General features: G+C 40.3%; 1 protein-coding gene across 1 annotated transcript in view; it reads left to right on the top strand.

Moving 5' to 3' along the window:
* Positions 1–10,995, top strand: part of cbln1 (cerebellin 1 precursor) — a 31,203-nt gene extending 20,208 nt beyond the window's left edge. Inside the window, exon 3 of the mRNA XM_049575196.1 lies at positions 6,676–10,995. Within this exon, the coding sequence (XP_049431153.1) occupies positions 6,676–6,873 (198 nt within the window). The 3' untranslated portion in view covers positions 6,874–10,995. The remainder of the gene's footprint in view (positions 1–6,675) is intronic.
* Positions 10,996–27,355: the final 16,360 nt, after the last annotated feature.

The raw sequence follows: 27,355 nt of genomic DNA, 5'->3' as shown, positions 1-27,355 counted from the left end.
GGCTGAATGACTTCAAAACAGTTGAGTTGTTTTTTGTTACACTGATGTTTCCCCCTTCAACAAAAAACCATCCATATTGGCCATCATCCAAACAAACCATTTCTCAATCAGCGTATCCCTACTATCTATCTATCTATCTATCTATCTATCTATCTATCTATCTATCTATCTGCCTGTCTGCCTGTCTGTCTGTCTGTCTATTGTTCTGTCTATCATTCAGTCTTTTTTCTTTCCCCCTCCTCTTCTCCTTTCCTGTCTATTTGACATTATGATCTGGAGGTTAATGAGGCTAACTTGGTTGCATCTCTTTACACACATTGTTCTTGTTAGTGTCCGTTATCTGTATTGCAAGAATATTGTGCTCAGCTTGACATTTTGGGTGGGGGAGGAAGTACTTGATATTTTTAGACTGGCCTCCTTCAAGTCTTTCTGCTTGATTTGTAACTAGAAAGACGTGGATGGTAAATAAAAGAAGAAGTTTGTCTCCACATTTATGTATGAAATTAGACATGCTGAGAATTGTTTCAAACACACCACAAGTCCCCCCTTCATCTCTCCATCACACTTGCTACATTGCCCCTGAAAAGCCTCAACAAAAAGTGTGTCATTTGTTTTAATTGCGTACTTGTTTCCTTCACTCACCTTTGGAGTGTTAGCTGGAGCAGTGTCAGTTATTGATGATGGCTGCACAGCAGGACGAGATCCAAATCTCATGTCTTGAATTTGTTAAAGTGATTTGTGCTCATCTCCTTCACTGATTGAAGATTCTCATAAACAGTGCAATATTTGTAATCAGTCAAGAAGGATCCTAATTAAGCAGTGTTTTTACTGTAAGATGCGTTCACTAGTTATTGCAGTTAAAACTGTTACACTCTGCTGGCGTAAACTAGTCACGTGGTGGTATTGCCGGTTTTAATGGTATCATTATCCTCTAAATTGCCCAGGGAAATTATATCCAAAAATGTCAATATCATGCAGCCCTGCGAAAACAGGTGATAAACCAATTTATTTAAACCAGTTATTTATGCTGCAACTGATTCATCAATTAGATTGTCCACACATTGGCATGTTCAGGGAAAATATTCCTTCAGTCTAGTTCCTTAAAGGGATAGTCTGGATTTATGGAAGTGGAGCTGTATGGGGTATTGTATTACATACAGTAGAAGTCTGTTGGCACACCCCCAGTTTGGAGAAGCAGGAATGCAGACACGGAAACTTAGCAATGCACTGCTGTGGAGGGGTCAACAACAAAACATACTCTAGCCACCTAAATGAGTTCCACCTAAAAAAAAAAAAAATCTATTAACAGTGCAAGTGTATGCAATATTTACCTTTCCACCAGGTGGCCCCTTCTGACGGGGAAGCCAATAATGACTTTAGTTCCCCATCCATGCCTTTGTCAAAGACACCAGACTCCATTGACAGAAATAGTGACTTTGGCTCACAGAACACGGAAGCTGCTGGTCTACAGCTGTTTCGATTGGTCAGTTAGTTTGTGTTATTGTGTTACTTTGTGGAATCTGAACTAACCCTTTTAAACGCCACACAATAGTACAAACTAACTGATTTAGGCAGCATTAGACAGCAGCTCTTTTGGTGTTAAATCTAGAGAGTCTGGCTTTGAAGAGAGCAATATAATAGCCTCAGTTCCCCATCAGAAATCGCTCTCTAACATTAAGTTAAAGCAGTGAAAATATTTTGAATATCGTGTATAAGTAAAATGATACATATTTTTTTTCTTTAGTTGGGATTTCTTTTGTAGAATATGAAAATAGGTTTTGCTGCTAAACCTCTCCACAGCAGTACATTGCTTTGTTTCTGTGTTAGACTCCAGCCTCCCTCTCCAAACTGCGGGTGTGCCAGTAACATCTACTATTATCTATGTTATACACTGACTATGGATAAGTACCTCATACAACCCCACTTCAAAAGATCTGAACTATGCCTTTAAATTCGCAATAAAGCTGCTACAAGTACAGTTTGAAACTTGCTGACTTTGGCGACCTCTCCTTGTCCACGAGAAGTGTTTTATGTCACTGTTTTAAAGACTGTGACCAGTTGCCGGCTCCAAACTGCATAGAAAGGGACCAATATGGAGCAGAGGAGGGAGTAAAAAACTGTCAACTGAAGAGTGGAAGTTGAATAAACATGCACAAGGAGGAGAGTTATTTTCCCCCACAGTACAAGATGTGTTCAGCAGGAGCCAAGTTCATGTCAGACAGCCAAAACAATGTTCTCTCATCGTATACTGAGTGATGCCTCCCTGGCCTCATGTTAGTCTCAGTTGTTTACTGTGCATAAACTACACAGTGTACATGAATAGTGGGTCAATAATAATAATAATAAGCACAACCTCTTTTATTAAATTTGTTGCAGCCTTAACTAACTTCATTTTCACCAGAGTGATATGTGAATTTTGCCATTACCTGCACTGTTTCAACCCTGATAATTTAAAAAAAATTGTTTAAGTACAGTCTAAGTGTTTTCATCAAATTCACAGACTGGCTGTTCACACACACACACACACACACACACACACACACACACACACACACACACACACACACACACACACACATATACAGTCAGAATCGCTATGTTCAGTTTGCTATTAAGAGGAGTGCTGGGCCAAGAGAGCTCTTGACTCTGACAGGCTCTCCATCTCTGCACACACACACACACACACACACACACACACACACACACACACACACACACATTCCCTCTCTCTCCTGACCATCAGGGTAGAATGAGGTGGATAAGTGTATAATTATGGGATGTTTATGACTGTGTTTCATCACTTAGCAACAGTTTTACAATTACTTACTTCTAGGTGGTAGAGAAATATTTTGACATATTTGGAGCTCAGATGTGAGTTTCTGTGGAATCATGAAACTTGAAAGCTGTGCATGATGCTTAAATAATGTGAAGAAACAAATGCACTGCTAATATACACTGGGTGAAGTCTTTAATGAAATAATAAGACACTACTGCAGTAAGAAAAAAAGGACAAGAAGTGTTAAAAAAAACCCACTTTGCTGTGATGCAGACCTCTGAGTGGTGGTTAGAGACAATTCACTCCAAAATCAAAATCATGTTTTTGTTCTTACCTGTAGTGCTATTTATAAATCTAGATTGGTTTGGTGTGAGTTGCTAAGTGTTGGAGTTATCAGCTGTAAAGGTGTCTACCTTCTCTCCAAAGCTCCTTTTCCACTGCACAAAAAACCCACCAACACCCGCTAACATCTGGCTTTTTAATGGAATGGCAAAGTTGACTCTGTAGCAGACATGGGTATTTGATGGAAACCTAACACCCTGATGAACGTACTCCTTTACCAGCGAGATGCAATGATGTGTTACCACAAAATACTGTGTGTCAAGACTCAAATATCATTCCGAATGTCCAAATATCATTCTGAATGACTAAGAGATATAAAAATGAAGAAACCACCATAAAGTTTTCCTGTGTGTAAAAAAAACCTGCGTACACACGCTGGAAAAGGGGTATAATATAATGGAACTAGATGGCACATGGGTTGTGGTGCTGAGAGTGCCATAAAGATTTATTAAAAAACAACAACTTTACAGCAATGTCTCTTTCCAGAAATCATCACTGGATCACTCAAGATAATCTACACATCTAACACCACTGAGCTAGCTAATGTTAAAGCTTGTACGCTGCAAGGGTCCTAAGGACAGAGGGATATCTTATGCTGAAAAGCCCTGTGAGGCAAATTGTGATTTGTGATATTGGGCTTTAAAATTGAATTGAATTGAATCCATCAATAGATGAATGCTTCCTTCTGTGATGTGGTTGGTGGGTGTAGTTTGGTAGACAGAAAATAGTTCCTACATGAAACTGCTCCCAACAAGGTCTGTGAATTATCTTTAATAACTTGGTCATGAGATGTGGAAATAGACATTGCTGTTGTTTTGCAAATGTATTTGTTTTTTGGCGCTTTAAGTACTACAAGCCGAGTGCCATCTAGTTACATTTTATTGGGCAGACACCTCTTCCAACGATATGTCCAACACTTGGCAACTCATACCAAAACAATCTTGATTGACAAAAAGCCCCACAGGTAAGAAGAAAAATATGTTTTTATGATTTGGGGGAACTTTCCCTTTAAGGTGGATGTCAGCATGGTACATTAGGGTTTGTAATGGTTGTGTCTTTGTACAGGAGACAGACATTTTCTGTGCCATCGTTAAAGTTAAAAAAATGACAAAAAAGTGGTGGAAGGATTATGGACACCTGTTGGTATTGCTAATGCAATCCATCCTTCCATGTGAGCAATTCAATGCAATGAGACTGCCTCCTCAGGAGGAATGACAGCATCAGTTGTTTCGGCAATTGCCCAGAATTAACATGTTTTGCATTTAAGTGACAAAGCCTTCTAGAGGCCATAGTGATTATGATGGGAGCGAAGGAAGGAAGTCATGTGGTAGTATTATAGAGTATAGGGAGGAGGTCAGTGTGGATGACCTTGTCGACAAAACACCAGACTTACAGGAGACCACTGTTAGCTTGTTTGCACTGTTTGATTATTATTGTTTTGTTGTTGTTCCCGAAACAAAACCAAGCATTGTTGTAACATAATGTCTAATTGCAAGTTCTACAGCTACCTGCTGTTAACTTAAAGATTTTTTAACAAAGTTACTGGTGCGTGCTTTTCTAGTCTTCCGACAACTCAATGTCACATTCACTCGTGTACACACACATTCACACACTGGTGGCCAACGCTACCATACAAGGTGCCTCCTGCTACTCAGTTACCATTCCCTGGCACTCACATACCGATAGAACAGCCATCAGGAACAATTGGAGGTTCAGTATCTTGCCCAAGGATACTTCGACATGCGGGCTGGAGGAGCGGGAGATCGAATCACTGATCTTCGCATTGGTGGACAACTCCTACCACTGAGCCATAGCCGCCCTCTATATAATAATTTATATCTATGCACTTATTTCTTAAATTTTGGTTGACAAAGTTAGGAAAGCCTTGTTTAAGCCCAGCCTGATGTTAATTTAACACTAATACAGTACTGGTACTTGGTATTGGCTGATGCCCTAACCCTAACCCCAAACCCTAACTCTCTCCCAAACTCAACCAAGTCATTACAGAGTGGTGCAGGAATGAGTCCTAAAACCCAGAATTTAGATTTTCAGCATTCCTAGTTCCCTCGTTTTGAACTCAATAGGCTTTTTGGATGAGTTTTTGTTTAAATGTTTTATGACATAGAATACTTAAAATAAATGCTCAACAAGTGACTAAATGAGACTACAGAAAAACATCACACCAAACATGGCTTTACCACCTTGTTTTGGTTCTCATGATATGTCAAGCAACTGTAATGTAGATAGTTTAAAGCCAAACGTTAGCCTTTTACGTCTGTCAATTGCATGTGGGCTTAAGAAATAATTAAAGTGGTGTTACATTGTGAAGATTATCTTGCTGAAAAAATGTGCAAATATCATGAACTTTTGTTTGTCCCAGAGGTTATTTTCTGCAATAATCTGAAACCCAATGAAAAAATCCCATTGGCTTTTTGATGACGAAACCAGGGCGACAGTAACATCTGCATCAGCCTACAGAAAAACATTTTCCCTGCAGCACCCTGTTGTACCTAAACCTAATCAAACCTTAATCACAGCACTGTCACACCATATTCATCAATTGTGATTTATACTGATTTTGGAGGGCAAAGCCAGATTATGTTGTCTTGCGGGGCATCAGATCAGAACTTTTGCAGACATAACATTTGTCAAAATCAGTGATCCTTCATAAATAGTTCATGCTTTTTGGCAGTCTTAAACCAGAAATACCATTTATCACATTTACAGAGGAATTAGAATATGAGCCTCAATTTACAAAGCAGGATGACATAACTGACAAAAAAATGTTTTTCATATTCTCCCCCTCCTGAAGCTAAATCAGTCATCACATAGTCACAGTCTTGTAGCATACAACCACTGCAGGAGAACACAAACCCCGTGTTGTTCCACCTTTCTTATCAAGGTACAGCGAGTTTGCTTGCAGGAAGCCGAGTAATCTCACAGGTTTTATAAAGTGTGATCCTGCATAAACAGACATTTCTGCAAAATTCATTTCAGTTTGTTTTAGCACTGCATGGATGCCAGGGGTAGCATAAAACCATTTCTTAGTGAAGCATACGGGGGAAGCAAATCCAGGGAATGCTTGTATTTCTGCTGTTGCTCAAAAGAGAAGTGATGAAAGCCGTCGTCTGGTGTGTATGTTGGCTGGCCTGGGAAAGGGAGGGGACACATCGCTGACAGCTACTTCTCTTTGTAAGAAGAAGATGTTATTCCCCATTGAAACATTTGTTGAGTCAGAAACAGTGTGGGTCTGTTGTGTCTTTGTGTGTGAATGTCTCTCTAAGTCACTGTTAAATCTCCTCCAAGTGGTAACTGAAAAAAAGGTAAGAACACATGATATATCTATTGATAATGACTGCACAGTAAAAAGCTGCTCCATGCAAATATTATATTCCATTGTATTATCATAAACCACATGCATTTCTGCACATACTTGCTAATGAAATTTTGTTTTTTTAAATCCTGCAGCTCAACGAGAAAGTCTAAAAATATGTCCCTGTTGTTCTTTTATCCTCTTTTCATTCTATAAACTATCTGTCCTCTCCCGTCTCCTTCAGGTGAGCCTGATGCACAACGGCTGGCCGGTGATTTCAGCGTTTGCTGGCGACCAGGATGTGACGCGTGAGGCGGCCAGTAATGGGGTTCTGATCCAGATGGAGAAGGGAGACCGGGCCTACCTCAAACTGGAGAGAGGAAACCTAATGGGAGGATGGAAATACTCCACCTTCTCCGGCTTCCTGGTGTTCCCCATGTAGAGGAAGAGCGAGAGGAAGAGGAGGAGCAGGGGGTGGAAACAAGGAGGAGGAGCTGGTGGAGGATGGAAAGTGTGATGATGACGACAGGGGAAAAGGCAGTCGGAGGAAGAAGAGGGGTGTGGGAAAGAGAAAAGGACACGGATAAGATGGTGGAAAAGAAGAAAAAGCAGAGGAAACGTAACAACGGACTCTGTTCGGGATGCTGCAGAGGGAGGAGGGAAGAGGAAGGATGGGGATGTTAGAGAGGTGTATGAGCATGACATAGAACGATTATACAATGGTAAAATGAGAGAAGAAATATGAAGCTGGTACATGAAAGTGTATGGCCAGCTTCTTCACTTCCCTTCCTCCTTTCACCCATCCTTTCATCCACCCTTTCCTCCCTCTGTTTTCTCTGTGGCTTGACTGCAGCTTTGGACAGCCAAAACTTTTTTTATTCTCAGCTGAAAGACGCAATTGATCATTTATATGTTCCAGAGTGTTCTAAAGCCCGAGTGTAAAGCCCCCTTTCCCTCCTCCACATTCATTCATTCATGACCTCTATTAACATAAGCTTTGAAGAATGTTTCTTGAAGAACTGCTCCCCTCCCATTTACTGTGGCTTTATTTGTAGTTTTTTTCCCATGCTTGACATCAACTGCACTGATTTTGGATCAGCCTCTATCCCAAAGCCAAACCAGAATTTTTATAGGGGAAATACTCAACTCTGATCACAAAATCAGGTGCTTGGGACACATTTGCATTCCCTGTAAAGCTGTGTTTTATAGTTCTCATAATAATTAGCTTTTAGGAAAACTCTGATACCAAGACAGTTTGTTATTGTCCGGTGTTGAAGTCCTCCACCACACAACCCATGTGCGGTACAAAAAGTACAACCCAGCCTCACTCCCAACTCGTCAAATTCCAGTCAGTGGCCTGTTGGCATCAGACACCGACCCACAGAGGCACCCTTGAGCATGAAGACTATGAGACGCCCCAGGTGGCATAATTTTCTGATGCTCTGGGCAACTGCCATAGTATAAAGTAGGAGAGAGTCAGCGCAGGGCAGGTGGGAGTGGATGGGTCAAACAAACTTGGGACTTTCAGTCAGGAGCCAGCTAACTTTGTCCCACGTGAAACAAAAAGTCAGATTTAGGGGCACATGTTAAATGGTCCTGCAATGCAATTATTCACATTTTAACTGTATTGTAAACTATATGTAGTTTATATTAACATTTGACTGTTTTAATTATTTAAGTATTTAGCATGACAGATACTTGTGGTCCGTGGGATGTGAGGATTCTTAAAATAACAACTGTACAGATGTGAAGCCTCGACTATATCTGACAGATCTTTGATTAAACCTGTTGTTTTGGGTTTTTTTCCTCTGAAAATATTAATAGTCAGACACATTTATTTAGCCTCTGTAGTTAAGGCAACAGCAAACTGATATGATGCTGATTTACATGAGAATTCATGTAAAATGGAGGTTGAACCATGAACATAAATTAAAGAGCGCCTGTAAAGCATTTTAATAAATTAATCCATCATAATTAAAACAACTGGGGGCTAAGAACAAACTGATATAGGATACTGATAATATTTTAATGACTGTAATGTGTGTAAGTAATGCCCAATTTATTGAGTTATAGTCGTGTCCTTATTTACAAACATTTCTGTTTTTGAACATGTGTAGCCTGTTATATAGAGATATATTAATACATTTTTGTTCAGTCACAAAAAAGTCTATACATGGGATTTATTTCTTGTTATCTTCAGGAACAGATGAGTAGGCACTATTCATCAACTTATATGACATGAATATGACAGCAGCGTTAGTTCAACGTTTCCATGGCAACGAGTACAACAGTCTGCGAAGGTTGTCTATCAGCCGCTTGCAGCCTCTGTTCACGCAGACTTTACGTGATGACAGTAAATACGTCACACTATGTACAGCTGAAGTCTGTGAGGGCTCAGTCTGCAAGTCCAGAGGGTGGATATTTAGATTCAGCCTCCGACTTGACCGCAGCTTGTTGTCACCGCCTCCTACTACAGCTGCCTGCTCTTGTCCACTTTCCAGGTGATGCGCAGTTCATCTCTAAAGGGCCCACTGATAAGTGTAGATGATGCGATCATTGCGGTTAACTAATCACTCACTCTGGACTTTCCTCCTCTCACTCACATTAGCCTACACTGGCAGACTCCTTGTTTGACAACATAACAAAAAAAAAGAAAAAAAAAAAAAGAGAGTAGTTATAAACTTTACTTGCACTGACTCTCCAGCTTTTTTTTTTACCTACATTATAAGTTTATTTTGAAAAAGACTGTATGCATTAATCTAGCAGCTACTCCTACTGCAAAACTGATGCAGGAGGAGTACCTAGTTGGTCATATTTTGGTGTGACGTGCCACTGATCAGGCTTCAGTATTTGATGAGCTGGGAGTAAGAATGCGTTGAAATGTAGCGCTCTCTACTATACTCCAGGCAGCAGTTATGCTTCTGTACAAAGTGTAATCACTAAAACAAACGAGTAGTATAGAAACTAAAGGAGACAGGAGGAGACAGAGTTGGTATCTGCCATCTAGAACACTGATACTCAACTTGTAGCTTGTGGGCCAGATCTGGTCTGCAATAGGATTCCGACTGGCCCACCTACCATTTTCTTATTCACAATGAAAATAAACTGATCATTTTTTGTACTTTGAATGTAAATAATGTACTAGAGTACATGAAAAAAGCATCAAAGTAGAGCTTGTTTATCAAAAAGTGACTGGGGTGGTTGCCCTGGACCCCCCAACAGAGGTTTCTGCTAAGCCCCAAATGTCCTGAAATCCTAGAGGCACCCCTTCATACACCTGACCTGCACAAGGCTGCTTCCACTGGATTTGCCTCTCGGCAAGGATGAGTGAGGACATCAAAAGTTGAGAGACTGGAGACAGGCAATTCATTTATTATATATATATATATATATATATATATATATACACACTGATAAACATTATTAATGTTTGTTTCTTAGCTGCCTTTGGGCATCTGTGATTTTGCAAAAGTGTCCCCTGCGCAAAGCAAGTTGAGTATCCCTGATTAATATGCTGCAAGCACAATCTTTCCAAAAACATTACAGAAAAATGCAATTTTACATTTCTCTACTGAAAATGTATGGAGCAAAAGTATGACGTATATGTACAGGTTACAATAACAGGAATTTCAGGTAAACTGTTAAATGTAGACGTAATAAAACCCCTATCTCCAGCCGTGTACGCAATACTTAACTCTCTTGTGACTATACCACGTGAACCTAAGTTTGGTAACAATACAAGTCACACTGAAAGTATTGCTGTACCTTGCTCCTTCAGTGTTTTTGTCATCTCTCTGGTAGCTACGCAAATATTCGAACCACCCCCCCCATCCTGTCCCACCATCCTCTGTCCACACCTTCATCTCCCCCTCCCTCAGGCTGTTTCTCTCCCTCTATCACCGCTGCTGTTTCTCAGATTTGTAGGCCTCCCTCTCTAGGATCCTCTTCTCTCTTCAACTATGCTGTTTACCCACAAGTGCAGATTTCTCTCTCTTCTTTTTTGTATACTTCTGTTATCCCCTCACTCACCTCTCTCTCTTCCTTCCCTCAATGCTCCATCTCCCTCTCCTTCCTCATGTCTGTACTTTATCTGCTGCTGTACTCGTTTGCCTCCCAGCACGGATCCTTCCTTGCTTTTCTTCAATGTTGGACTTTGGACACTGAAACCAACTTACAACCACGAACTCTATAATATATATATACATATATATGTATATGTACATACATATATACATATATATAAATTTACACAGTATATATACAAATGGATATATAAATATATCGAAATCTAAGCCACCATTTCTATTCTACTGGTATTATGATGATAATAATGATAATACTAATACTGAAAACTGAATCTGGTTGATGACTATAATATCTGTATTTCCGTACTTCAGTGTTATATAAAAGAAAAAAATATTCTAAGAGAAACTTACTAGTGATTGTGTGTGGAAATCTGAGGCTGCCGTTCTGCTCTTCTGATTAAAAACATGCTTCTTGTTTTTGTTTTGGGTCAAACCAAGTTGTGGCGAAAAAGCTGAGACTACTACTTATATAAAAAACCTACCGCTAAAAAGGTATTTTATTTATTATTATTATTATTATTATGATTATTATTATTATTATTATTATTATTATCAATCAAATCAATTTATCTACTGTTTTCTTATTTATTTGCTCTGATGAAATCAATAAAATTTAAATGGTACTTTTATTTTTCTTAAACCTCCTTTAAGCCTGGCCTGGCAGTTTATTTTGTGGAAGCTGGCATAACTTCTGAGAGCAAACAGAAGCACACACAGCCCCAGGTGTGTTGGTGTGTAATGGTGGGTGGTGTTCGCTATATGTGTCTCTCTTGTTATTGTCTCCTCTATACTATAATCTCTTCTGTTTCTCTTTATCTTATTCTCCCTAAATCTAATCGATTAGGGCTCCTTGTTTCTTTGCCTCCCCTGTCCCTTTTTCTCTCTCTTTCCTCCTTTTCCATTTGTTTATGTTTTATTTCCTTTGGATGCATATCCTCCCTCCCTCTCTCTCTCTCTCTCTCTCTCTCTCTCTCTCCTCTCCACTCTGTTGGTTTTTAAGGTTTTGTGGTTCGTTTCTCTCCAGACTCTAATGAGCTCCAGGGGGAAAATTAGAGCTGGAATAACAAGCAAACATCAACATCATCTCCCCTCTTCTTCCAGATCCCTCCTTCCTCCTGCTCACACTCTCTTCTTCTCCTCTTCTTCTTTTCCCCCCTTCATCTGACATTTCTTCTCTTTATGTTTCGCTTTCCCGCCGCTTGATTCTCCTTCCTGTCCGTCCTCTTTTGCACATCTTCCTCTCTCCAACATCCCTCTGCTGCCTGTGTCTGACTTGCTGTCCTCTCCCCCTCTGTTCAGACCAGTCTCAGTGGCACTTCCTTTCTTCTACATTCCCTTTTTCTCTCAGCTTTCTGTTGTCACATTTTTTTTTTCTCTTTTAGTTCAATTTAACTGCCAAATACTGTATTGGCATAAATATAAGACAGCATTTTTACTCTTAATTATGGTGGAAAAAACTGGAGTCATCTTACTTCCCAGGAGCAGCTTTCAACAAAAACACAAAGAGGTGTCTCTCTTTGTGTTTTTGTATCTCACAGTCTCTGTCACTGTTTTTATATCTCACTGTCTCTGTCACTGGAGCGGGGGCAGCACTGATGCAACGGGCATCCCGCCAACTGTTCTGCACTTAGGGGGACGAAGGCATCAGGTACCTGTGACAGCCCCAACCACGGAAATGGTTGGCCAAGTGTCCCTCAGACAGGCCGCAAGGTGTGTTTCAAGTATTGATGATAAGTGTGTCCTGCATATTACTTATTGCAGCTAGCTGTGTTCTCCATCGACACACGAGCCGAGTGATCCACCGCTAAGAGTTGTCACGGTCTGGTTTTACTTCAGGAGGCTGTGGTTCGCAGACTCTAACTCCTCCAAACTAAACAACAAAATATGTTTGCATAGAGACGTTACCTTCTGAAAGCACACGTACATGTTTTTTTCTGCTGTTTTATGTTTGATGTTTGCTTTGGCTTAGGCAAGTAAAACTACTTGGTTTAAGTGGAGAAAGAGTTTTAACATCCTCGGAGGTAATGAGAAGATCAGTAACATAAAAATGAAGCTACAGCCAGCAGCCCTGCTCAATCGCCTGAAGAAAATGTTGGCTTACGTTTCATACGTATCCTATCTGCATTTCTAAAGTGACATAAGGAGCTGACTTCAGCCACTACCCTACTCCACAACAATGAACATGAAACACCAATATAAAGGGTTTTTTTTTTTTTTTTTTCCATTTTTAGTGGACACCTTCTGCAACCCAACCTGTCTGAGGTGGATTTCCCCCAGGAGAAAGTTTTATAAACTTAACAGCTAAACTGACCATTTCAGATTATTTTGAAACAAAAATCTTAAGGGGGGTTCTAAAAGTTTTGATGACTGAGTGCCAGCATATGACTTTTTCATGACATACTAACACATTACAAAAACTCTTAACAATCAACAGTGATATAGCCTATGTAACACTCATATTACATTATAGTTTACTAATTTTTAATATATGTAAAATAATGAAATAGAGACAGAACAGTGTTTGCTAATGATTAGTGATGCGTGGTTGCCTTTTGTAGCAAAGCAAATTTTTTCTTTAAATTTTTTATCATTTCATTGGTGAGGAAACCTGCTCCTATAAATTTCGGCAACAAAGTGAATAAGGGTATTTTCTAAAATGTCAAACTATTCTTGTAAATTGAAGGGGCTCTAATGAGTCTGTAACAAATCATATTTCCAGTGAAAGCATTTTCACTAGAGGAAATTAAAGATTTACGTGACATTTGACATATTTGCTAGATAAATGATTTCAGTGACCAATCAAACTGTTGGCTGGTTCTATGTTGATAAACTAATTGATTTAATAAGTAATTGTTTCAACTCTAAATAAGCAAAAAGAAAACTCAACTGTGTATTTCAAGGACAGCTGAAGGTTTGTCAATACATGAAGATGCTGGCTGATGCTGATATCTGAGCAAGTATATATCTGTCTGTCCATCTGTCTGTCTGTATGTGTGTCCGTCCTATTCTCATGAACGTGATATTTCAAGAACACCTTGAGGGAATTTGACACAAACCTCCAGTTGAAGTGAAGAATAAATTGATTAGAATCTGGTGCTTGTAGGTCAAAGGTTAAGGTCAGTGTGATCTCACAAAGGCACAGATTTTATGTCTCCACACCGGCAACACCTGTGGTATAATGGCAAAATATTTTCAGGTTGTCCACCCATCTGTCCATCCCTCCTTCCCTCCGTCCATCCCTCTTTCTCATTCTCATGAGCACCATATCTCAAAATAGCTGAAGCTAATAAGATAAAATGTTGAAACGATGATATCTTATATATAAAAAGCCAAAGGTCAACTTACTGTGACATCATCATGTTCTGCATAAAATAATTTTTTGCCCAGTAATCAAAAGCACACCTCAGGAACAGAAGGGTAGACATTTGGTCAGATACCGAATTGGTAAAACTGTAACAGAAACTTGCTGGGGTGCGAAGGCATACAACTGCAATTAATAATTCTAGTTATCATTAGACCTTCCTGGTAAATAATGTTGTTTAGCTATTTTTATTGATGATTGATCGTCGTTACGTACATTTGGTTACTCACATGTGGCAACTGTAATGCCTTTCATTGTGTGCCTGTTTGCGTCACATGAAATCAGGACAGTAATAGCTCGCCGACAGATAAGAGACATTAGGAATGAGAATGAGCATAAAAATAGGCTTATCTGTTGTTTGTTTTATTGTGTCATAGTGGAATAAAACCCACCCATGCATCTGATAGCCTGACAAAAAGATGATGATGTGGAAATTTCTTTGCTTTCTCTTGACTACTTTGTCATTAGATGTTGGCTCACAGGAGCACAGGAGCCCTCTTCTATGCACAAATAAGAAAACAGCAGAGCAGAAGTGCAGTCATGTTTTATTTCATTTCAGTGAAGCTGTAACAATTTGACTGTCACCCTCGTGTCAGCAGCATTACAGTATACCAAATTAATCAGTCCTGTGCACATTATACCCTCTTTCTATTGACTGGGAAGGAAAAAGACCACCTTCACTGTCACATGAATATGAATAGTTCCATTCATAAAACCATCTTTACATGTGCAAACAGCCTCTGTTGGTGCCGTCCAGTAGAGTAAGTCCACGGACTTTGTTTAGTGAATTATCTTACTACTTATTGTCCATGTACATCACACAAGATGTAGAATACAGCAAGCAATGACTAGTCAGGGTACAACGTGCAGTCTGCCAGGTCTCTCAGCCAAGTTGCAGTAAAAACGCTGATCACCTAATCTGACACAGCGACCATTTCAAAATACAAAAATGCCATGTAGTCTTGTCCTAGCATTGTCCTGTTGAATTTATTTACTACATTTATTTCATTGACATATACCAATAACTTCAAAGCTGCTTTATACACCATATCTGCATCCTCTTATCTGCAGTCTTTCTTATTTTCAAAATATCCAACAAGTGCTGCATAAAGAAGGGGGATTGTGGTGTTTTATAATCACGCTATTTCATATTCATGCCAGAAGAGTAATTTTCTCACGACGTGTTTTAATCATATTTTTCTGTTTCTTTGAAATTATTTTTTATAAATCTGTTAACTCATTCGCAGCATTTCCTGTTAAGCATTTACGCCAGTTTGAGTGTATGTGTGTATGATGGAATGTGCGTGTGTGAGAGAGACAGAGGTAGAGAGAGTGTGTGTACTTGTGGGTGTGTGTGTTCATTTCCCTCACAGCAGCAGGTCCAGAGGCCTTGTCCTCCAGCAGTAATCTGATTGTGGCAGAGCGAAGGAGACATAATTGTCTGCAGCAGGTCACCGCATAGCAAACAAAGTGTGTGTGTGTGTGTGTGTGTGTGTGTGTGTGTGCGCTCTTCTCTCCTCTTCTCTTTCTCTTTGCTTCTCTCCTCCCCTTGCTCCTGCCTCTCCTTTCCTCTCTCCTGTCTCCCTCACCTCTCTTGCCTCCTCTCTTCCTCTCTAACCTCTCCCCTCTCCTTTCCTCTGTCCTCCCATCTCCCCTCTCCTCTCAATGTCAAGAGAAAGCTGACAGTTGGGTCTGATGCAGCATTATATTTTCAGCTCTATGGAAATGTGCTCACACTTATTTACAGTTGCCAAGAACACACACACACACACACACACACACACACGCGCGCACACACACACACACACACACACTCTCTCTCTCACTGTCAAACTTCCTGCTGCCACACACACTTTGGCCCCTCTTGCTCTCTCACTCTAGCCAGATGGGTACGAGGGCAGATAAACAGTCACCAAGACAGACCAGAGGAGAGCGACTCAGACTGACATCTAGACAAAAAAAAAAGAACAGACAAGCAATTCTTTTGACCCCAGATAACCTTTGACCTCCACCCAGCTCACCACTTCCCCAGGTCACACACAAATGCAGACGCATCCATGGTAGCTTGATCTCTAGCATTTTTGGATCATCTGACACCAAGTCCCTGAGGCTCTCCCCTTTATCTCACCCCGAGTCAGTCAAACAGCACTTTCAGACAGAAAGAGAGATAAAATTCTTCAGGGTGAAAACCTCACAAGTTATGAAAATCCAAGTATGTTACGTAAAAAGAAAGAATGGCAAAAAATATATATTCCCAGAACAACACAATATAACACACCATCTAGTATATATTTCTATGTGGATTTTTGCATGTCTGGGAAAATACTTTTGTTTTTTACCAAATCAGCAAAGTAAAAACATCATGCCGTGTCTGTATGAAGAGTGACTCTTTAAGGCATAGTCATTCTTCAAAGTAAAAACTAGTGTCTTCTTCTCTATTGTGTGTAGATGTTAAGTCGTTTCATCATTTCTTTCATAAGTGTATATTTTAGGCTTCAATGACACACTTCTTGGAAAAGTATTTTACTTTGTCTCCTAACATTTTCGAGGATAAGGCCCTGATCAGACAGAGTAAGTTTTAGCAGCCTGGGGCAGGTTTTTGCTTTCAGTGAGTACGTTTACATGGACAGTTTAATTCCCTTTTCATTCAGAATGAAAGTTCATTTATTAAAAGTGATCTTGTAAACACCTAATTCGGAATGAAAATGTCCAACACGATTGAAAATTCATTCCGATGTAAGGGGCTGGAATATTCTGTTTCTAATTCCGAAGGAAAGAATTTCTCGCACTTGTGTACACTCATTCCTCTTTAAATTCATTCTGGTCTTTCTGTGCATGCTTGTTTCCTTGCCCTTCTGGCATGATGACGTATATAGCGTGCATAGCAATGGGCTGAGATGGAGCAGCCGGACTCGTTGCACTCGCTGGTTTCCATTCGCCACAGCACGGTCTTCTGCCTCCCTTCTCCTCCTCAACAGTCAAAACATTAGCAGAACAAGGTTGTCGTACTGCTGCTTCAAGAATGTAAGCAAAACAAGCCCTAAAAAGGCACTAAGAATGGCGTTGCCAAGCACCTTGTTATCCAGAACGAGGACTACAGTGTTTTCTTCCGGTAAACGTGAACACGTAACATCCCCTGTCCAATCACAAATCTTCCCTGCCCCAAACCTTGCATGGAACCGAATACAGGCAACTAAAAGGCGATTAAACTGATCTCCCGTGTAAACCCTCATTTGGAATGAATATTTCCCATGTAAACTACCTGGAAAAACTTTTAATTTCATTCAGATTTATTTCATTCTGAATGAGAAGCTATCATGTGACCACACCCAGTGAGAATGAAGGATTTTGCTTGATGAGCTTGCGTGGCTGAGTGCCTCACCTTTTTCCACACTATGGGCCTTGCATTTTTGCAGGAGTACCCTGAACACCTCGATTTAATAAAACTTTAACTCAGATTGAAAAGCGGCAGACATCATTTGTGTGTGTCTTTTTTTTTTTCATTGTCCAGTCGGATAAATTGAGAGGCACAAGTGGTAAGGTACATGGTTTGGGTCAAAGGTAAAGTGTGTAAGTGTGTTAGGGGGATCTAGTGGCGTCAAGCAGTGAGGACTGCAGACAGCAACCAGCTGAACCTTCTTCTGCCTAGAATTCCTTGAGTGTTATTCAGGAGGATTTTAGCTGGAGCTGAATTATCAACAGAGGTCTCCTCCTCTCCAAAACAAACAGACCAGATGATTAAAACAAGTAAAAACACTCATAAAGCAATATCGCATTACAAATCAGTAAATCTCCAGCATTGTTGCCATGTTGGAGATGGGTGGTTTGCCCACCACATTGTGTTTACCTTTATCCTGATTCAGACATTCACAAGGTTTTTACTGGGAGCTGAAATGAGGACTCTTCCTCTGCAAAACAAACAGACCAAGAATCTTAAACCTGTAAAAACACTGAATAAAGCTGTTTCATGTTACAAATCAGTGTTTTTCCCCACACTGCTTGTTGCAGGCTTCTAAATATGGTGGCTGGCGCGAAAACCTGAATGGCCCTATCTAGCGCCAGTGTTTGGTTTGTCCAGTCTGGGCTACTGTAGAAATATGGCGATGCAACATGGCAATTTTTGTAAACAAGGACCTGCTCCCTATGTAAATATAAATGGCTCATTCTAAGGTAAGGAAACACAAGGATTTTTACTCTCAGGTGATTATGCCCTGAAGGACAAAGACTTATTGTATGCCATTTCTGCCAATATAGCCCCCTAAATCCAACAGACTGGTCTTTTAAGCCAACGTTAGCTCACTTTCATCGTCACTCTGGGCAACCTGCAAGATATATCTGAAGAGCCTGTAGCCTCAACTACTTCCTATCATTTTACCAACCATAATTAGGCCAGACAGTTGACAGCAGACTGTCAAACTGTCCCTGACTCATCCTAAAATAAGCCTTGAACTGACCATCATCCAGACGAGGCTCCTGGACCAGCTGGTTGTACTTCCTGTGAATTATTTTTCTGAGGCTCTCGAGTACTACCCTGGAAATCCAGAGTTCTTGCGAGAGCACAATTTGAATTTGCTCAGCGAGTCACTCTGGTAATCAGTAATGATGCTCATTACCCATGCCGTTGGAACCGAGCTGCACCAATCACATCGGTGTATCTGATATAGGCAGGCCAGAGACGAGTTAAACAGATGACGACAGCACTGCGACAACGAAGTCCGGAATCAGTCAGTAAACATTGCAAGATGACTACGGATGTGAATTATGGTAGCACTCTGGATACGTCACCCCGTGTATTATTCTGATTGGTTGTAGTGTTATTTAATTGTGTGCAGTGATATTTTCAAATGCATGCTTGGTGCCGCCCCTTGAGTTGGGCCATTTGCATTACTCATAGCCAGACCCTAAATCTTTCTAGATTTGGGTCTGGATTTCCAGGCTACTCGAGTACCCCAAACAATGTCCGTTTTCCTGTGTCCAGTCCTCAAGTGCCATCCACCTGCCCATATTTTATGCAGATTTTAAGGTACTGATCCTACTCCTAGCAAAATGGCAGTTAAGCTAAGGTTAAGCACAGGATTCTGTGGTTGCCTTACAAGCAGCAACCTGCAAAATGCACTCGGTCTGATCAGAACTTAAGTGTGGGACACCAACAACCTTGGTTTTGTTTTGTCTCATACAGCACTTATGGTCAAATAATATTCATTCATTCATTCATCTTCTAACCGCTTCATCCTCTTGAGGGTCGCGGGGGGGCTGGAGCCTATCCCAGCTGACATCGGGCAAGAGGCAGGGTACACCCTGGACAGGTCGCCAGACTATCGCAGGGCTGACACATAGAGACAGACAACCATTCACACTCACATTCACACCTATGGACAATTTAGAGTCTCCAATTAACCTAGTCCCCAATCTGCATGTCTTTGGACTGTGGGAGGAAGCCGGAGTGCCCGGAGAGAACCCACGCTGACACATGCTGAGAACATGCAAACTCCGCACAGAAGGGCTCCCACGCCCGGGATCGAACCAGTAACCCTCTTGCTGTGAGGTGAGAGTGCTAACCACCACACCATCGTGCCGCCCGGTCAAATAATATGTCAAATATAACATTATTCTGACCTAACCTTAACCATCGCCATTTTAGTTGCCAGTTTATTGTTAATTCTCTTGGATGTTTGACCTTCACTGTGCAGAATCATGTATGTGCAGACTAGTTCGGCATTAGAAGGATGTTTTCATCTTAATGTGCTGAAGGAGGAAAGTCTCTGTACTCAAATCTGAGTTTAAGAAGTGTAAGATGTGAAGCCAGTCATGGTTCAAAATGCAATTTATGTACATAAGTGTGGTAAACTTAAAGGCTCTGGTGCACATACACTGAGACTGAAAAGAAGCCTTGAAATCGGTTACATTTGTTTATTCATAGATTCTGGATTTTTCAATGACAAAAAGGGAGAGAATGTAATTTCAAGTATTTTTGATAAGGTTCTTGATATTTTTTTATTGTAGAAAAATCACATCAGGTACAAATTATTATTCCAAGCAGTATTTTCATACTGGTAAATTATGTCTGGAGGGGATCTTACACATTCCTCTACATAATTAGGGTAAAAAAAAAAAAGTGGTTCTTGCTTAATGGCTCTACGGACAAATCCAGCTTGTAGGTGGAAGCATACAAGCCACCATTTCTGCAGTGGCATCCCACTTGTAAACACATGTATGTATAATACTGTCATGGATGTAAAAGATTTTAATTATTAAGCACTTTTATGTAAATATACTATGTTTTGGAGATGCTGTGGAACCTTTTATATGTAAATTAAAAAACACAACTCAAATACATGAAATAAAGGCTATAATGTAAAACACAAACTTTTCAATGAAATTTAGTCCAGTTGTAACAGACTTCTTGGCTGGGCTGAGCTGTTATCAGCTGCTCCAACTACAAAGCTCGAAACAAAGAGGGAAATCCACAAGCCTCTGCTCTTCCCACAGTTCATGGTTGCGGATCATGACCAACCCAAACAGCTCTGCTTCTACTGTCAGTGACAGTGTGTTTAGTTGGCAGATGTGCCACCACAGAAATGATGCCTTGGAGCCAGTGGAGTAGTGGTGTACCCACCTCTTTTTCTGGCTTTCTACAGTATACCCACCTATCAGCCAGAAAATCCCCATCGAAATCCATTGGAGAGTTTATCCAACCCGTCTACCTAGCAGTGCACCCACCTCATTGACGCTACCAATTGACCTATGGCTAAGCCACGCCCCCCTCCACTCACTTGGACAAACTATCAACATTCAGTGACTGGCGCTATGGCAGGTGTCACAGTACACGGCATTTCGCAGGAGGCAGTTGATGATTTTTGGGGACATAACGATCAGATGTCATTGAGAAGTAAACAAAAGGGCCTAAACTACACATTGGAGGGATATATTAATCATTTTATCGTTAAGAAGGTCAATGAAAAGCTTAAATTACAAGCCAGAATTTACAGATCACAGTGTACGCTTGTGAACTGCATCTCGTTGCTGTCACCATCAAAGACAACAAGTTAAAGTGCCACTGAAGTTAAGGTTTTTGGCCCAGAATAAGAGAAAAGGATAACGGCATTTTTACCATCTTTACCAAGAGTGTCTCTCCGTTAGTTTGGTGCTGCAGCATTTACACTGAATCATTCAGCATAACGTTTGCCAACCTTTGTTATCTCTGCGATTACAGATAAGTTAATGAAGCTAAGCTCCAGAAGTTAACGTTAGCTTAACTAGAGCCCTTTGGACAACAGCTAACAATGGTGTACGATCACTAAAGTACAAAAACTACAACAAAATAGGCTAATGAACTCCCAGCAAACAAGGTGACATGATGAACAACGCAGCTAGGAGCTAACATTAGGCTAACTTTAGCTAACGTTAGCTAGAGATGTTAAAGATAACTTTATATTTCTTTCCAGCAAAGTGACAATATGTTGCCTCAAACACGATGTTGACTTACCTTAAAACAGATGTAGACATCCTTGTTAATCTTATTCACGTTGAGTTGATGTTGTGGTCTAACGTTACCACACAACTTTATCCAAAGGAGACACTTTTCTCGGTTGAGATGTGGTTTAGGAAAGGGTAAAAAATAGACCTCATCGCCCAGCCTCTCAGGATACCTTGTGTCGGAGTTGCATGTACCCCATTTGACCATTTGACCATTTTTAAACTTCAATTATCAGAAAAAGCTCATAAAACCGAACAAAACTGACATTCTGTAATGCATTTCAATGAACGTCCAGACAGAGAATGTCGAGTGTATGGGAATGGCTATACGCACTGTGATTGGCTCCTCGCGTTTGAGGGCGGGACTTATAGTCCAGGCAAAATAGCCTTTTACGACAGACTAATTGTAAGAGACCATTTATCATTTCTATGAGGTGTCCAGAACGACATACTAAAAGTCCTAAGAAATCCTCGTTGCGGAAATATGTTTAATTCTCATCAATCCTAGATGTGTGCCAAGAGGCCATACAACAATACACCCAAATGGGCGTATTTTTTTTCTTTTACTAATATCACAGTGAAACTTTCCAGAATAAAAGTAAACATGAAAAGTAACATTTTTTTGTATTGCAAGTTTTTTTTAAAATGAATTTGAATATGCAAATGAACTCAAAACTCATTAAAATATGGCCAAAAATACACCCCAATAGGCTAATTTTTCCCTTAACTCTTATCACAATGAAACTTAACACAATGAAAGTATACATGAAAAGTAACAATTTTTGTATTACAAGTTTCTTTGGAAATGAGTTTGAATATGCAAATTAGCTCAACACTAATTGAATATGTCCTAATTTGCATATCATGAAAATTGTTTTTTGTTTTTCCACAAAATGTATTATATTTAAGATGTTTTTCATTATGATATCAAACACACCGATAAGACTTTCATGAACCATTTCATCAAAATATTGTGATTTCATAGAATTACCTCAAAAACACCATTCATATGTATGACGAATACATCTGTAAAATCTTCATCCAACCATCCTACTGCCAATGGGTGACGGCAATGCAACTTTTGGACTGGCTTCTATGCTCTCAAAAATTGAAGTTTTGTTCAGAGCGGAAATTTATAAGTCGCACTGGTTGTTGCAAAGATGGTATAACATTATCACATACAATATTTTCTGCTTTACAGTAGTTACGGCGGCATTCAGTGTGCACTCTTTCTCCTGGAAATGTCACTAACCAACTTCGATTCACGCCAGTTTTGGTTTGGGGCCAAAAATTTAGAAAAGAATTGGTAACTTAAAATGTCCAGATTGAGTTTCTGGAGAGATGAAGAGTGGTGTCCTGCCAACAGTGTGAATAGATTTTGCAGGTGCTAGCTACTTCTCATACACAGTGCATAGCCAAACAAGGGTTGAAGCCCAAAGTGTAACCCTGGTCCGAAACACTTGTTTATAGTTACAAAAAGAGGTAGTGTGAATTAATAAAGAAGTTGAGTTTGGGTTTCTGGAGAAATAAACAGTGTTTGTCTGGCAACAAGATGAATTGAATTTGCTAGTGCTAGCCTATTTACTCTATATATGCTTCCTTTAGGTAACATCATTAGAAATCACTCTATAAATTTCCATTGTTATGCGGATGATACTCAGTTGTATTTATCGATGAAGCCAGAAGAAAGTAATCAATTAACTAAACTCCATAACTGCCTTAAGGACATAAAAACTTGGATGAGCACCAATTTCCTGATGTTAAATTCAGACAAAACTGAAGTTATTGTTCTTGGCCCCAAACAACTCAGAGACTCTTTATCTGATGACATAGTTTCTCTAGATGGCATTGCTCTGGCCTCTACCACTACCGTAAGAAACCTCGGAGTAATATTTGATCAAGATTTGTCTTTTAATTCTCATTTAAAACAAACCTCACGGACTGCATTTTTTCATCTGCGTAATATTGCGAAAATTAGGCCTATCCTGACCCGAAAAGATGCAGAAAAATTGGTCCACGCTTTTGTTACCTCAAGGCTGGATTACTGTAACTCTCTATTATCAGGTAGCTTTAGTAAGTCCTTAAAAACACTCCAGCTAATTCAGAATGCAGCAGCATGTGTACTTACAGGAACTAAGAAACGAGATCATATTTCTCTTGTTTTAGCTTCTCTGCATTGGCTCCCTGTAAAATCCAGAACTGAATTTAAAAAACTACTGTTAACTTATAAAGCTCTAAATGGTCAAGCTCCGTCATATCTTAGAGAGCTCATAGTGCCATATTATCCCACCACAACACTGCGCTCTGAGAACGCAGGGTTCCTCGTGGTCCCTAAAGTCTCCAAAAGTAGATCAGGAGCCAGAGCCTTCAGCTATCAGGCTCCTCTCCTGTGGAATCATCTTCCTGTTACGGTCCGGGAGGCAGACACCGTCTCCACATTTAAGACTAGACTTAAGAGTTTCCTCTTTGATAAAGCCTATAGTTAGGGTTGGCTCAGGTTTTCCCTGTACCAGCCCCTAGTTAGGCTGACTTAGGCCTAGTCTGCCGGAGGACCCCCCTATAATACACCGGGCACCTTCTCTCCTTCTCTCTCTCTCTCTCTCTCTCTCTCTCTCTTGTATTCTATTACTGCATCTTGCTAACTCGGCCATTCTGGATGTCACTAACTCGGCTTCTTCTCCGGAGCCTTTGTGCTCCACTGTCTCTCAGATTAACTCATATCGCAGCGGTGCCTGGACAGCGTGACGTGTGTGGTTGTGCTGCTGCCGTGGTCCTGCCGGATGCCTCCTGCTGCTGCCATCATTAGTCATTAGTCATACTTCTACTGTTATTATACACATATGACTATTGTCACACATGTATACTGCCAGATATTAATATATACTTTCAACATATTGTACCACAGTAGCCAGAACTATAACTATAATATTATTACTTTCAATAAAGCTACTGTCACATCTCTCTCTCTCTCTCTCTCTCTCTCTCTCTGTCTCATTGTGTCATACGGATTACTGTTAATTTATTATGCTGATCTGTTCTGTACGACATCTATTGCACGTCTGTCCATCCTGGAAGAGGGATCCCTCCTCAGTTGCTCTTCCTGAGGTTTCTACCATTTTTTTCCCTGTTAAAGGGTTTTTTTTGGGGGGAGTTTTTCCTTATCCGCTGCGAGGGTCATAAGGACAGAGGGATGTCGTATGCTGTAAAGCCCTGTGAGGCAAACTGTGATTTGTGATATTGGGCTTTATAAATAAAATTGATTGATTGAATTGATTGATTATTGGAGTTGAATTTTCCCCCACTTGGCTAGGTTTCCCACTTTGATTCAGTTTGTTATTTTCCCCTATGATACTCGCTGTTCAGGGATGCTATCTGCTATTGTGTATAGCCAAATTGGTGCAAAGTGCATTCTGCATTGTGCTGTCTGCTATTGGTGAATGTGTGTCTGTCAGCTCTGTCTGGTTTTTCAGCTAGACGTGCTGTGTACGAGTTAATCATTGCACTGCCTGCAATTGTTAGCCTATCTTTAGCAACAATGTCTAATCTTAACCAACAATATCTTGCAAACAATCTGTAAATTTACCAGCACAAAATGTTATCACCACATTATCGTATGTGATTTATTCTACAGTGGTGGAAAAAAGTTTTCGGACACCCTTAAAATTTTACACAATCTCAAATATTATCATGAAATATTTGTGGAAAAATCTTTTTTGTGTTTTCAAAGGTGTGGCTGCATTAGACAGATACAAACAAATACAAATTATATTTTTTTGTTTATTGTTTACAAGAAAAACTAACAAAACTAAATTCTTGACAGTTTCATTATGTCAGTTCTCAACATTGTCGGTATCAAAGTCAACAAATAACAGAGAATGAGTTCAAAACTGAACAAAAAATAAATAAACCATCACATCATCAAATTAATATTTAGTAGTCCTGCCATTGGCACATAGTAGAGCTCTAATCCTGGCTGGCATGTTCCCCACGAGCCTTTCACACTGTTGAGGGGTAATCTTGTCCCATTCTTCTTGAATTACTGCTTTTAATTCTTTACTGTGCTCCTGCAGCCAAGTTCTACTGGCCTTGGATGTGTGGCAAGGGGCATTATCTTGTTGAAACATCCAGTTTTTACCTCAACGGAACAGTGCACGCGCAGAAGGGAGCATGTGGGTTTGGAGAATGGTACAATACTTGGTAGAGTTCAATGTGCCATCACAGACAGTGAGATGACCAACACCAGCAGCACTCATGCATCCCCAAACCATGATACTGCCTCCACCATGCTTGACAGTAGGTACTGTACATGCTGGAGATAATGCTCGCCTGGCCTTCTGCGTACCCTCACATTAGTAGGAGGAAGATAAAGCTGGAAACTGGACTCATCTGACCACAAAATCTTCTTCCAATTCCTGGCTGTCCAGTTTTTGTGTGCCTGGGCCCAACGACGCCAGGCTAACCTCTGTCCCTCATTGATCAGGGGCTTCTTGATAGCCTTGTAGGACCTTACGCCATGATCTAAAAGTCAGCCATGTACAGTGCGGGTGGAACACTGGACACCAGTTTGGTTTGACCACTGCTGCTGAAGCTCCTGTGATGTCATTCGGCGGTTTTGCCTGCACATGCGGATCAGGATGCGGCCATTTCTTGCTGAAGAAACTCTTGGACGCCCAGATCTTGGTTTGTCTTCCAAGCTGTTGGTTCGTCTGTATTTCTGCAGAGCGTATCCAACTGCTGAAGGACTGCATCTGCACTTCCTGGCTATCTGGCGGCAGCTGTACCCTTCCTGGCTGAGAATCTTTATCTTCAAGCGTGTTTCCTGCGTTAGGTTCCTTGTTTTAGCCATCTTTGTGTCTGAAGAACTTTCAAATGTGCTGGCTTTATGTAGACACGAAAAATTGTGTCTTTTAATAAAAAGAACGGCCTTCATCACTGGTACCAAAATGACCCAATACTCAAAATTTCTTATGTATTTTTATGGAACCAATCAATTTTAAGTTTTTAATGGCTTTTTTAGGATTTATTTAGTATTTTGGCTGTGACTGTACTAAAAGAAATTGCACTTAAAGACCTAAGAGTGATTCTTAATGCAATATTTCACAAATGCATGGGGTGTCCGAAAACTTTTTTCCACCACTGTATATTTGGAATGTTGTCTGCGGGGGTGGGGGCAGGGGGGTCATAGCCTGACATATTTTACACAGCTCATTTGCATATTTAAAATTCATTTCCGAAGAAACTTGTAATACAAAAATTGTTACTTTTCATGTATACTTTCATTGTGTTAAGTGTCATTGTGATGAGAGTTAAGGGAAAAATTAGCCTATTGGGGTGTATTTTAGGCTATATTTTAATGAGTTTTGAGCTCATTTGCATATTCAAATTCATTTTTAAAAAAACTTGTAATACAAAAAATGTTACTTTTAATGTTTACTTTCATTCTGGAAAGTTTCATTGTGATAGGAGTAAAAGAAAAAAGACAAGCCCATTTGGGTGTATTGTTGTACGGCCATATTGGCACACATTTTAATTTAATTTTTTAAATTTAATTTTATATACTTTTATTAATCCCCCTGAGGGGAAATTCAATTTTTTCACTCTTTTTTGTCATTAATACACAGGTCTGAAAGACACACACATGCACAAACAGGACCTATACATGCACAAAGTGGAGAGATGCCAGAGTGAGGGGGCTGCCTTGGTCAGGTGCCCCGAACGGTTGGGGGTTTCGGTGCCTTGCTCAAGGGCACCTCGGCAGTGCCCAGGGAGTGAACTGGCACCTCTCCAGCCACCAGTCCACGCTTCATATTTGGTCCGGACGGGGACTTGAACAGGCAACCCTCTGGTTCCCAGCCCAAGTCCCTATGGACTGTGCTACATATTTCCGCAACTAGGATTTCTTAGGACTTTTAGTATGTTGTTCTGGACACCTCATAGAAATGATGTAGGGTGAAAAAAAATCTCTTACAATTAGTCTGATTTTGGGGTCCAAAATGAGCTAG

The sequence above is a fragment of the Epinephelus fuscoguttatus genome, linkage group LG4 (genome assembly GCF_011397635.1).
Source record: "Epinephelus fuscoguttatus linkage group LG4, E.fuscoguttatus.final_Chr_v1".
Classification (NCBI taxonomy): domain Eukaryota; kingdom Metazoa; phylum Chordata; class Actinopteri; order Perciformes; family Serranidae; genus Epinephelus; species Epinephelus fuscoguttatus.
The sequence above is the reverse complement of the archived record's forward strand: the minus strand, read 5'-3'. Positions and strand labels throughout refer to the sequence as shown.